Source organism: Saccoglossus kowalevskii, chromosome 3 (assembly GCF_978046115.1).
Source record: "Saccoglossus kowalevskii chromosome 3, keSacKowa6.1, whole genome shotgun sequence".
Taxonomy (NCBI): domain Eukaryota; kingdom Metazoa; phylum Hemichordata; class Enteropneusta; family Harrimaniidae; genus Saccoglossus; species Saccoglossus kowalevskii.
Genome location: NC_140643.1, coordinates 21,092,433 through 21,107,148, shown reverse-complemented (window position 1 = coordinate 21,107,148; position 14,716 = coordinate 21,092,433). Strand labels below are relative to the sequence as shown.

Below are 14,716 nucleotides of genomic sequence, written 5' to 3'. Positions count from 1 at the left end.
GAAAAATTTAATCATTGCAAAAATACCGTAATCAAAATTGATAAGAAAACAAAAGTCATGTATCAATTCAAACAAAAGGTGGGTTAGACCCGCACATTAAAGGCATCTACTTAGATAGCTAGCTACTTAGTGATGGCATCAATCAGGCTTTTTTTTAGTACGAATGACTTCTGTCAAACTGCTCATGGGATCCATAAAGAATCAGGAAACAGCACATCTGCCATCCAATCAAACATATAATAACGATAATGACAATTTCTGATACGTTGTAAAATGTGAAGAAAAAATGTACAGTCCCTTTATATATGAATTTAAGGACTTTTTTGTTTTTTTGTGTTTTTTTTTAATAAATAACTAATTTATATGTGCATGACTACTGCAATTATTTGAGTTTGATTTGGAATCAGTTCTCTAATTCAATTCTCTTTTTCGGTTTATTTTTGTATCATAGATTACGTATAATAATTTACATTTCTGTATATTTCTGATGTCAAAATGTGTCACAAAAATCACATCAAAATCTGTCACCAAATTGACTTTGAAATTAGTCACTAAATGCTTACATCTGACTCGTAATTCCAACTTAAGGATGGGGAACAAACCCCTTCTAATCTCATCTCACCAACCATAACCACTTTTTCTATTGAGAAACAGGTCTTTATCGACATTTAAAAAAGCTAAAATCACTTTTTCACCAAAATATATTAATCAATTTGCAATAAGCTAGTATATTCACCACTAAAAGGTCACAAGTCATTTTTTTCTGGTCGGACGTTTTGGTAAACAGCTACATTAAGATTATTCTTTTCAAACATAGATGGAAATAGTCTCATTTATAAAATTTACAATCCTTGAAGTCATCAATAAAAATCATCCATAAATATATCTACAAAACCCATACAGTAAATAATAATTTTTTAACATAATTTTTGTTATGAAATCAACCAGTATTAATTAAGATATCTAGAAAAAACTATATATTGGTATATTATGATATACGATTACTAAAATACTCATTATATAATGAGAAATTATCAAAACTGAATAACCCTTACAAAGATATAATTAAAAAAAAAAATTCACTTTTTAATATGTTCTTCTCAGCAGTGGATTCAGATAATACATTGGTTTATTTACATACACATATTGCATATTTGTTTTGGCAAAATCCTTAGATGTTCAAAAGTATGTCAAAAATATGTCAATTTCAAGTTTAGAAAAAAATTAGAGCAACAAGAACAACAAAATTATTGTTTGTTTTTGAACAAATATTTATTGACCTATTTGGGATATTTTTTTCTTTCCCTTTTGTTTTACTTCACAATCTTTTCTGTGAAAACATACATGTAAATAGGTATAAAATATTCCAAATGTATTTAATTCCTGATGGAATAATTAATGTACAGTCTATGTTTTCCATTCAAACACAAGTTGAATTCAAATTTATAAAATTTAATGTCAAATATTTTATTTTGTTTGTAATTTTGTTACTATTCATTGTAAAAACTACTCAATTTTTTCAAATATATTTCAGCTGCAAGCTTATTCAATAGAGATTATATGTTGTCTCAGTATCCCGAAGTGGCAACCTGGGATTATTAGATGTATTTGTCAATGCTATCTGTAGCGAATATCACCAAATGGTGTTTAATACCTAAACGTTTCTCAGTTTTAACAAGTAAAGAAAATGTGTTTTTTAATTTTTCTGCATAGTGACTGCATAGCCAATCATGATGCTTCAATCAATCAGTCATGTGACACATCAATAACCAATAATATTCAATCACCACTACTACAAATTTGTTGTTACCAAATAATGTACTTCAACCAATCATGTTGCTGGATTTAATCATACGTGACAACCAATCGCATTCCAGCATTTGTATTGCAATTCTCGTTGAGGTACTGAGACATCAGCTGCTGATGTAGAAGATTAAATTTGTTATTGTTAGTCGTCATAGTAATGAGTGGTCGCTGATTTCTATGGAGCCTGTTTCATCCTTGTCACAATCCAAGACGTCAGGTCTCGCAGCACAATTGCCGCATCTTGCGGTGGTTCAAATTGTAGAGCATGATAGTACCCAGGATAAATCTGTAAAAATTACAATACATAAAGTCAATGACTCTTTTTCATTTACAACAACAACAATAACAACAACAATCTGATTAAAATCTAATGTATTATATGGCATGAATTTAATTATATTTTATTTTCATTTTTACTATATTTTTATTATTTTGTAATTTTTTTATTTTGATTACATATAGTCTTTTGTGAATACCAAAACTTTAAAAAAAATGTCAGCAGATAAATAATAAATTCAAATAAAATAAAATAAAAGTAAGCTTATGATAAAAATAACTAACTAAAAGAATATTAAAAAAAGAAAAAATAACCTAAACTAGGATCTTATTTTAATCAGATTGCCACAACAAATAATTCATTTTCCACCTCACTGAATTTTGTATTATGAGAGTGTGTGTTATAAACTCATTTAACATCACTATGAGAGTGTGTGTTATAAACTCATTTAACATCACTATGAGAGTGTGTGTTATAAACTCATTTAACATCACTACACAATGAATGAATTTAACAAATACACACAGAATGAGATGACGCCAATCCAGAAAATATAATTTCATGTGTATGAGCAAACAAAATTGAATTATTTAACATTCCGAGAATATAACTATTTATGCTCTTGCATTATCAAATGTTATTTATCATAATGTTATTATGTACAAACAAAAACACATTGTGTCAAGTTATTAAAAAGGAATTATCACTGAGTCTCAGTTAACATAGGTAAGAATCATTCAAAGACTATTTCCCCATTTATCAAATAAAAAAAACAAAAAAACACAATTATTTTGTTTTTTGGTATCAATGTTTGTTTTATTTGTCAATGTTTTTGGTTTTGAATGTTGTCTTTTTTATATCTACAAAACTGATACACATGTAGATGCATAAGAGATGGATGGTGAACTTAAATGAATTCCACTCTGTCATTGTAGAAGTCCTAGTAACAATTGGTTTAATTTTACTATGCATGATGTTCATTACTTAGGGAAACAGCTCGAAGCCATATGTAGGTGAGTGTTATGCCACATAAAAAAGAACCAGCACTTGGATGTGAATACATTATGCAAAGTACTACCATGCAATGACAATAATTTATGCAAGAGTACAAAAATAGACTCTGTAATGGTGTAAACTAATACCAAACAAACATACATTCAATAAATGGCAGTCATGTAGATTTGTTTTCAAGTTAAAAAAAAAGAAAACAAAATTATTCAGAGTACTGTAGAATACTTTATTTTCGTTACCCCCGGTATTTCCATTGAAGGAATGATTCAGTGAAAACAAATCCAGTGAAATATATATTTCCTAAATTTTACATTCAATTCAGCAAAAATCAGTGAAAATTAATTTCCATACATAACACCCATTATTTCCAGCTAAAATAAAGTATTTTACAGTAGGTAAGGTCTTTTGTACATCACTGTTGTGACTGACAACACAGTCAGTGAGCACGTGATATTTACGAGTTAATACATTTACATCCACTACGATTGGTTAATGAACGTTAGAGGTTAACAAGTAGTTTGGTTGATAAATATTTTAATTTAAAATTGTCCCATTCCGTTGCAAATCAAATATATATTTTAAAAATATTTGTTGACAGGTGTCATGGCAAACGCAAAATTGAATTTATGTGGCCCTAATTTCAATGAGTGTTCTCACATCAATAAAACATGAGAGGACATATTTATTATTTTGTTTCTATTACATGTACTTAAGTATAATTGATTTTTCACAATGCAACTAGATAGGTAGCTATGCGTTCAGTTTTTATTGAATAAATTTAAATATGAATTCATAATCTATCATGCATGGCCACCAAATATTAAAATAATAATAATAATATCCTAACAATAACTATTAACAACAAAAGGATAATCCATTTTTGCATTAAATCGCAGCAACTGTTCAAATAGTACAAGGGGAAACCATTTTATGCTAACGCTACATCAATATATTTAAAATTAGATATGCAGTAACATTATAATTTCACTCTTAAGAGTTCCTATTTATAGTGTTACTGGGTTTATTAAGTGAAATATTAACTGTCTGAATTTGAGCAAATTGTAGCACATACGTACTAGTTTTAAGGTTCAATTTTTAATGATTACATTTGCTAGCACTTTTTAATAGTGCTCCAATAACCAGAGATTTATAGAGTGCACTGATTTAATGTTATAAATGTCGGAATTCCAATTCAAGCTATGCATTTTGAAAATTACAGGAGAGTGATAAATAGCTCCTCTAAAAGCCCTGAGGCAAATTATGGAAGTGATCGTAATAATTTGAGAAATAATTTTGCAATGTAAAAAAAGGGAAGGAAAAATCCAGCTTCATTTGGCAAAATTTTGAGACGGTGAATCAATTACATGTAGTAGGTCATATGGATTTGATTTTATCCATTGATATACTAAAATAAACAAAGTAGAGACAGATATCTACGAAGTGATTTGGTGTTTTATCTGCATGGTCTGCAAACATGTAATGTCTACCCAACATTAACATGTGGATACCATTTTTTTAATAAGGTAGATCACTTATGCAGGCTCCCAAGTAAACTTGAAATTCTAAAAAATGCTTCGGTATAAGTGAATTCAATATAAAAACAACTCTGCCTCATCATTGCCTCATAATTGCTCACTGTGATTCAAAAATTAGTATGCAAATTAGCTAATTAAAATGCAAAGATGGATGTCAAAATATTATCAGTTGTTCAACTACAAAAATAGCTTGACTGTACCAAGTTGTATCCCATTAGAGCATGCTAATTTAAGACGTTAACGGAAATATAAAACTAATTAGTTAGTATGCAAATTAGCTAATTAACATACGTTTGATATTTATTTAACAAAATAGTATGTGTGTACCAAGTTTTAATTCATTTAAGCAAACCCTATGGAGTTTATCACAAAATATCTATTTATCAATTTTTTTTCCAATCCACCCAGTGGTTCTCAAGATATTGACAGAATAAGATTTGAAATACTCGAACATCGGTTTGATATTACCCAGCTTTTGCGCTTTACACACAAAAGGCAAAATGATATTTTTAGCTCTGAATGTCATACATTTATATTACGGAAAATGACTTACTGTAATTCTCATTTAATTCATAGTTTCATTCTAATACGATGTATATTTATTTAAAAGTTCTTATGGAGAATTTTTTATCTAATTGTATAAATGTAGAACAGTGACTTCTGGGATAGTAGTTCACAAATGTTCAAATTTCAGTGCGTTTCTTTTTCCACAAAAGTTAAAATTTGCAATCATAATTTTCATTCTATATAACTTAGAGAAGAAGGGTTCAGAAGAACAACAGATGACATGGACAGACTTTCACAATTTAATTGTAGGAAAACAAAAAATTTCACCAATATAGCCACAGTTAGTTGTCAATTTTCAATTATTGTAGCCAGCTGGTCATCTGTGTGTTTCTCTTCATTTTACCAATCAGTCCCCCTAAGTTGATGTTTTAAAACAAGGTTATTGTGTATGTGCAAAGCCGTACATTTTGCTTTGAACAATTCAGATGATCAAAGTGTCTCACCATGAAGTCAAAAAGTATCATTTGAATAATGGACTCAAATTAAGACAATAAAATATATAGTACTGATATGTGTTTGGCATGCATTCAACATATAACACACAGTAAAAACACTCTCTGAATAAGCTTTTTTTGTTTTTGTTTATTATCTGACTTTCTGTTTGTCATAATGTCATAAATGTCTGACAACAAATTTTTGGAAAAAACTGTGATGCAACTAATTGAAACATGAAAAATTATTTTTTTCTCTGCCTTAACTAAATTATAACTTCTCTAATTCTCTAATTCTAATTCTAAATTAACGATTCTATCAATTATACAAACTCCAGAAACTGATTTGAAAATTATTTTTACTGGGATTCAATTTCTATAGTTTTGATATTCAGTAAGTTGTAATTTTATGGATTAATTGTGAAAGAAAAAGTTCTAGCCGATTTTGCTTATCAGTGAAAATAACAAAATTAAACCCCAATAAAAAAAGATCGTGTTCATAGTACTGGTACTGTATTGGCTCTATTAGTTAACGCATGTGCTTACTAAAAGGCAAAAGCTCAAATTGAATTATATTTTTAATGATCAAGTATACAATACATGCAACAGTTAGTTCACATGTGCTAGCTTCTATTGAAGATGTGCTTACAAATAGAGCAAACACAGTATTTGAATCACTCAGCACAACAGAGCATTACCAACCTGCGCTTGTTTATCCTTGCTCTGGGCCCTTTCCATCAGTAATGTTGCACCTACACTTTCTACGAGGACGTCTTTATCTCCCTGCATCACCAAGAATGGCACCTTAATCTCGGACATATTCTCCTGGAGTTGTTTCAAGGCTTCTAAAGTCTGTACTGACCACCTGGCTTTCATTCCCCTATGCCAAACAAGAGGATCCGTTGCATAACGCTCCACCTGCGTAAAGATATATATACTTGATGGTGAATCTTAGCATTTCAAATTAATACAATTAATTCACGTAAGTTGTTTGATGGGAACCCATTTACATATGCGCTTGACCTACATGTATCCACTAGGTGTACAATATACGGTATAGTTTCACTCACCTTCACACATACATCTACACATGTATAAATATGATTTGTAAAAATCAATGTTGGGTTAAAGGTCACAAAATTTATTTCACAATGCAGATATACCGGTAAATCAGAGTAGATAGTCCTATTTTTGTATTTGAAATAAGTCATATACATCTAGCGCTGAAAGCGATAAACATTACTGCCTCGTCAAAAGCAATATCTACATTTGTCCCAAAACGTATCTGCACTAGCTTGTTCAAATGGACCTTTATATGTGATAAACTATGTCATCAACTTTACACAAAGTCAAGGTTATTGACATCACATTCAAAGACTGTCTTTGTTTTTAACAAACGCAGAAAATCGTAATAAAAATAGAATAGCATCACTGAACGCAAATGTTCACACAATGCAAAAAAACCTTTTTGGTGACATTTTTGGCTATTATCACCTATTAAAAAATTACAGAACAATAAACAGAGAAAAAAAAGTATAATAATAAGGTTATCACAAGAATACCGCAAAGTATGCACTTAGGCGGTACAGGTTGTATTGACCTCCGCTACACATTGGTCAATCTGTTTACTGTACTGCCTGAGTACATGCTTTGTGATATTCTCGCGATAACCTCATATTATTTCTAGAAGCAGGAAAAGATGTATTAGATTATCATGAGAATACTGCAAAGTATGCACTCAAGCGGTATGGAATCGCATCAATCCCCACTATGTGCTGGTCCAAACAATTGTCTTATTTACTGTCATTGTGGTTACTTTGTGGTATTCCTGTGATAACCCCATAGTATATCAAATATTAAAACCTTGTATATCAATACCTCTTTCGGGTCCCTACTAATATATTTTGGTTCAATTTTTCCAATTTCAAATTGTGGGGCTAAATACGCCAATATCCTGGCCATAAACACCTGTAAAATAAAAGCTTTACATTACAATACATAGAAATCATCAAGTGATATTAATTTTTCTAATGCATTCCAGAGTAATTAATGATGACAAATACATAACAGACAAAAGTATTACATGTATTATAATAGATCTTTGTGTTGCGTATAATAATGCATGTTGTGTATTCCAGGACAGATCCGGAGATTGTAGTGCTGGTGGTACATTTGTATCCTGCAGCATTCCTATATTTGTAGCCTTTAGATGAAGCATGTTTCTAAACTCTATACTCATTTTACTGAACATTTCAATAGGATCTGACACATATTTTTGTGTTTTACGTTCTGTATCGTAAACTTATGAATACATTACAGCAACTCTAGTGTATTGAACCTATTTGTCATTTCTTCTTATATGTTTTTTTTTTATTTTTATTTTTTATATATGGAGTGTATGAGATTTTAAAAATTTTATATCCTACATTTAATAATTTAATAATATGAGTGTATTATGTAAATATCCCAATGAGTGTCTGAAGACCTGTTCCCTATCTTCACAATATCCTTAAAACATTTTTCTCAGTGAGGAACCAATATTTCTCAGTGAAATTTTAAATTAGCAGAAGTCAGATATATATATTTTTTTGTATGTTATACAAATTAAAATAATGATGGAAAGAAATAACCAGTAAACTGAGATTTGCAAAAAAAAACAAAAAAAAAAACAAACATTTTTACAGCCAAAGAATTGTAACCAAATAAAAAAAAGATATAAATACATTTTAGTTTGAAACTTGAGAAATGAACCTGGGTCCTGGCATTCAATTGTCTAAATTTATTTCAAAATTTTGAGTGGTATCTTGTGAAATATACATTAGCAACACACACTAATCAAACTTGAGTAAGATTTTATATGTATGAGTAATATATATCCAAGTTTGAAGATGGTCAACAACGACGACGACAACGAGGAGAAGGACAGACTACTATACTTTTCATTGCTTGATAATGCTCTCACCTTACATGTTGTGGCTGTTTCTGGATTTTCCACTACAGCAGGCGCTACAAGAACCATACCCGTAAACTGATCCGGCCTTTCCATTGCAGCCAGGATTGCAACTGTACCACCCTAGTAAGTATTTATACGAAATAAAAAATGAATGTCAATGTCACTTACGCTACAGTTTACAAAATTACAATAATCATTCTGATATAACTTGACATTCTCAGTTGTTGTTGTCTCCTACAGACTCACCCTTTCGAGCACTAAAGTCGACATTTGCCACCTTTCAAAAAAAAAAAAAAAGCTTGATTTTTTTTTCAACAATTTTGATTGAGTTCTGAAGCTAATTAGAAATTATCTCTATTTGGTTAAAAAATAAACAAATAGAAAAGTAAATGAAAATGTAAATAGTATGAAAAATTGTTGGTGTTCAAAATATTTTGTTTGCTATTTTGAAAAATATCCCCTTGGAATCAGAAATACCGGTACTGACTTGTGGCAAATGTAAAGGTACTATATAGATTTACCGCACTAGAATATAAATAGAATTTAGAGCAGTAGGAGTGAGTGCAAATTTGATTGTAGAAGAAACAGGATTATTTCTCTTTTACATTTTCTTCTGACTTAAATTAATCATCTCCAATTTTCATGAAGTCACAAAATATAAAATTGAACCTTAATATTCCCCCAAAAAATTGCATTTGGCACATTTTTACATATTTTCCCTATAATTTCACCATAAATTCGGACCAAACTGACATAGTGTCTCATGTATATGCTACATAAAAGAAAAGAAATATGTAAACAATTATGCAGTTTTATTTTGAGAGAAGTAACTAAAGTGGACTGTGATGTCCCATCCAACTAGAGAAAGGATGGTGGTTGTTGTGATGAATTCGATAACACAGTTCTGTCCAACTTAATATGATGCGAGAAAAATTTATACTAATACTAAATCTGCACACTGCACCACCACATTAGAATACACATGTAAACTGCCACAATCCATTTAATCAAAAATAGAATCAGATACACACATCATAGTCATACTTCTCTAAATAATTTTGAGTGCATCCAAACATAGCTGTTGACATCAGCTGCCCCCTACCCCTCCAGCTGTCCATTATGATGCAACACAAGAAATACAATTAATCAAATATGCCATTTGTGGGTAAATCTAATTATTCATACATTCTGTCTTTAGAAAGTGTGTTCACTATGCTATGAAATGGACGTGTGCTAAACCGGTTATAACTGGTACGGTTTAAGCTGTATAATATTAACAACTGATATTATTGGTGTAAATGAAATGGCAAAGTGTTTTATCAGCTAACGTGTGATTTAGCCATTTTCCTTGTCACTCAAATATCTAGACAATATTAATTAATGATCATTTCATTTATTGCAATTTGTAGTTTCTTTTTAATTTAACTAAAAAGTAATATTTCCAGTACACTGAAGTGAGTTTACTACGTTATGAAATGGTCGCGTGCTAAACCGGTTATAACTGGTACGGTTTAAGTTGTATAATAATAACACCTGGGATTATTGGTGTAAATGAAATGGCAAAGTGTTTTATGAGCTAACGTGTGATTTAGCCATTTTCCTTGTCACTCAAATATCTAGACAATATCATTTCTTTTTTTAATTTTGCTAAAGAGTAATATTTTCAAGTACGCTGTAGTGAAATTCACTTTGACACGCATTAACTTCAAGTGGTTTCACAGTACAATGCACCTATGAAATGAAACCCATCATGGATTCACATTTTTCAATCACTTTCTTCAATCACATTTTGCTTTTTTGTGTGCACTTGACAATGAGGTATATTAGATTGATTATTGCGGTGTTAGCTCTATTAGATGCGCATCTCCATTCAGAAGCACATCTAAACGAACAACTGTATTTATTGTATTCTAGATAATTAAAATATAATTTAATATATAATCATTTACATACTTAATAAAGCAAATATGCTAGTTTTCCATGTTCAGAAAATTCAATTTGTGATTTTGTGCTGATATTTTTCTTTCTCATATGATAGAAGATCAGAAAAGCACCACTTAAAGTGATTTACAAAGAAACAAACATTTTACAAGCCATGATATATTTATATATCTAATAAAAAATAATATTTACTGAATAAACAATATTTTTCCAAACTATTCTTTCTGTTGATAGAAAATATCAGTTATTAACAATTCGTTGTAAAAATGTTGCCATTACTATTAAATATTAAAAATCAGTACTAGAATTAATATCAACGGAGAAATGTTTTTTTATAAGTGCTCCAAAATGAAATGCGAAAATATTTTGTCTCTATCAATGAAACTGTACATATTTTAGTATTGTAATTGTGTTCTTTAGTTATGAAATATTTTGTAACATTATGTCTTTAATGAATAAAGTAAAAAACTGTCATTGGAAGAAAAAAATACAAATGGGCAAATGACTAAATAATGTATTTTTTATTTGATCGTGTATGTATATACATATATCAATGATATGAAGGAAATACCAATGAATGTGAACAACGTACCATGGAATGTCCAATGAGGAAGACTGGTAGATTTGGATAATGCTCTGTTATTCTGTCCACATGTTGTAACGTGTCTCTCACGTAAATATTAAAATCTTTTATATCTACACGGATACCTTCACTTTGACCATGGCCAACTAAATGGAAGTGAATATATTATTAAAATGACATGAAATGATAAATGATTGATACATCCATCGTGAATGTTTCCAGTACAAGTAGATTTAGTTGAAGGAGAATACTAAAATACAATTTAAATATCACATAAAATGTGGTAGTTGTGAATCAAATTCAATTGTTGGTATAATTTTCCAGTCAAGAGTTTTGTGTAACATTTCAAAATTTTTGCAATTTTTTTTAACAAAATTGATGTCCTCCATTGCCTGCACTTCTTGAAAATTTTTTTTTTTGGAAAAAATGGCAACGCTAATTTTGCGATTTAAGGGGTCGAACTATAAAAGTCATCATGACTGAATGTGTTTGATATATGTGCCATAGCATGCGTAAAAGCATACAGCGATGGGGGGGTCAAACAAAATTCAAACTCATTTAAACACACCCTGTACCAACAAACAACACCTTTTTAATTAATATCACCTGTTGAAATGGTGGTTTGAAACCTATAATGCGATCAAATGATCCACACTTACCGTGATCATGGGCAAAGACCATAATGCCACTGCCAGTGAGCGGTGCGGCTACAGTGTCATATCGTTCACAATGTTCACCAACTCCATGCAGGATTAAACATAAGGCACTGTACACCAAATCAAATAAAAATTTTTTGCTATTAGTCAAATTTGCTAATATAGTTATTACAGGTAGTAATTTTGTTCATACACAGCTTACTGTAGAATACTTTATTTTCGCTCAGAATTTATTTTCGCTATTTTCGCTGAAAGGATGATTTCGTGAAAATAAAATCCAGCGAATATACTTTTTTTTCTATATTTCACATTCAACTCATCAAAAATCAGTGAAAATAAATTCCAAGCAAAACGCCCAAAAAGCCTTTTCGGCGCAAATTAATTCCAACGAAAATAAAGTATTTCACAGTATTAAAATTTTTCTAGTTTTTCGCATTTCAACACGAGTCAATAAATCAGGAAAAGCATAAGAATTGAAGAAAAAGCAGTGTATTGTTTACTGCATTGATTGATATTTCATATTGTCATGTTATTGATTGTAATAAAATTGTGATAACACTTCATAGATTTAACAATGCATTCCTAATAATATATTACTATACAAGTAATTTATCATGTTGCACCATGTGGCTTTACAATACAAACTATGGATTTAATATAATTATTGTCAGGATTACTTTCTTTTTTTGAAGGGGGGGGGGGTTCAAATGATCACAGCAATTATGAAAACTGAATGAATAAAAATAAAATATATTCTTACCAGAATGACAGACTGATTGATTGATGTTTTTTTAGTAAAAGATTGGACAATCCAGGTCAAAAGGAGGAGGTTTTTCAGAATAGTTTTAGTAAGCGAAAAAACCAGTGTCAATTTATTGGTCAATATTCACAAACAAATTTCTTGGCAAATCAATGGTTAACGTTCAAATGAAATAAAACAGTGGGTATACTCAGTGTAGCTACCACCTGAAGATGCCCCAGGAGGGGGGGGGGACCTAGCCAGTCAAGGGATCTACCGGTACATGTGAATATATTCGTGGCAAAAAAGTGGTATATTTTTTTTCCACAAAATTAGTTCACACAAAAACGCATACAAATAGAAGCTAGCATTGTTGGTTTGGAAGTTCTATCTGAACTGAACACATCAAATGCATAAAGACGCTTAAACATAACGAGCATTTTCTGATTTTTCATTTTTCTAAAAATCTGTATTTTATTAATACATGTTGTCACCAAATGGACCATCACTACCCCCCCCCCCCCCCACAAAAACATTGTAGTATCACAGTCATGGTCATACTCACAAAAATAAAACTAGGGCATTATGGGCGGCCCGGCCCCATACATATATAGTGCCGGTGTATTTTTCGTTACAAGTGACTGTGGGAAATTAACATTAACCAATAACTTTATACGTAAACTGATCGAAAAGTTATTACCGGTATACCCATAAATTAATTAATCAGACGATATAAACAGCCAATTAATCTAATACGTACAGAACAGGTTCGTGTTGCATACTTTGAGTGGCTGAATCAACATAAACTCCGGCAATAAAACTACAAGAATTCGCAAAGCATAAAATAGCTGTGTTGCCCGGTCTGTATACAGAGTGTGTCTAATGCCGGCCATCGTCACTGTTGTACACTGTTTCATACGATATTTAAGACCCGGGTGTAAGCAGTGACCAGCAAAGTGTAAATTATCTCAACTCTGACCTACTTAAACAGACTAGACATTGAGATAACAACTACATTTCGTGATTTATAGAGGCACATTGTACGTACGGAGCGGCGATCGTCCACTACACGATCGCGAGGCGATTTAAACCGTAATAAACGATCGACCTAGATCAGTGAAATCATCATGATATTTACATTACCTTGGCGTGGAGTTATCAGGTAGTTGCCAGCATTTGGTATAGATATGTAACCCGTCTGCATTCACAAAATGTGGAAGTTCTTCGTACGGTACACCCTGCGGACTGGTCGGCGTTGTCGACATGTTTGTTTGCAAAACACGGTGACGACTGTTGCGATCAAAATACTGACGAGCTAGCGTTCATAATAAAACACTGGAATCAAGCTCCAATACTTAAGAAACTGTGCGTAATGCCAAATCAGGTGTCCCGATGAAATGCACTGAAAGCTGTCACCAAATCTGTGCCACGCCAGCAATGTTGTTGTCGCTGGAATACGTTTTGCTACGAATATTTACTTTCGCATGCACACGCCACACGTAGCGGCGAAACTTTTATTTTGGTATCAACAAGAAGCTACCATAGAGGGCGCTATGAAGTTCACGTCGGGAAATCCAACTATGCCAGAAAGTGCCAGCATCCAGTATTGAAGCTACATGTATATGTACAATACAGTTTGTGCATATCTTTTTCTGTAATATTGTGGATAGTGTTGTAACTACAAAGTTAAATGGCGTTGTATCGTAAGGATTGACCACTACTCTACTCTCGGTACAATAAATGTATTCACTTCATCTTTATGAATGTTTATGAATTGCAATGGCAGTTGAATAAAACCAGCTTACCGACAAGCACAAAGCGCAACAATGTTGAAAAGTTCCAATGTTATTCAATCTACCATCTGTATTCTCAGTTTGAAACGTGAAATTTATGATTATTTTTAAAGATGAAGAGAATTCCTTTGTTGTGCCGATAGTAGAATCTCAAAGGGGTCACGTGGAAGAGAAACAAATCTGCACAGAGTTATTATTTACGAAAAAATAACAATTACAGCGACAAAATATATTTGCAGAAAAACATGATTATTTGATACAGAGAAGAAAAAAAATGTGGAGAAATATCACCGTAGACAAATCTAGCTCAAATGTACGAAGAGGAGAAAAATAATTTGGTCGCTACTACTTAAAGCGGGAGGGTCGTCACGTGCGCACGCGCGGGAATTGAGTCTCAAGCGACGATAACAACACGCGCTAAAAA

General features: G+C 31.4%; 1 protein-coding gene across 1 annotated transcript; it reads right to left on the bottom strand.

The window, feature by feature from the left end:
- Nucleotides 1-1,783: 1,783 nt before the first annotated feature.
- On the bottom strand, nucleotides 1,784-13,888 carry LOC100367442 (monoglyceride lipase-like). The gene is made up of 7 exons (XM_002740249.4): nucleotides 13,643-13,888; nucleotides 11,764-11,870; nucleotides 11,114-11,250; nucleotides 8,590-8,700; nucleotides 7,506-7,595; nucleotides 6,330-6,545; nucleotides 1,784-2,092 (listed from the first exon to the last, which is right to left on the bottom strand). The coding sequence occupies exons 1-7, from the start codon at nucleotides 13,762-13,764 to the stop codon at nucleotides 1,982-1,984; spliced, it is 894 nt and encodes a 297-aa protein (XP_002740295.3). The 5' UTR covers nucleotides 13,765-13,888; the 3' UTR covers nucleotides 1,784-1,981.
- Between the last annotated feature and the right edge of the window lie 828 nt (nucleotides 13,889-14,716).

Excerpts from the sequence above, each read along its gene's own strand:
- LOC100367442 (XM_002740249.4), bottom strand. The coding sequence starts at position 13,764 with ATGTCGACAACGCCGACCAGTCCGCAGGGTGTACCGTACGAAGAACTT. Across the intron at positions 11,251-11,763 it reads GGTCTTTGCCCATGATCACG|TTGGCCATGGTCAAAGTGAA; the intron begins GTAAGTGTGGAT and ends ACTTCCATTTAG. Across the intron at positions 2,093-6,329 it reads GCAAGGATAAACAAGCGCAG|ATTTATCCTGGGTACTATCA; the intron begins GTTGGTAATGCT and ends TAATTTTTACAG.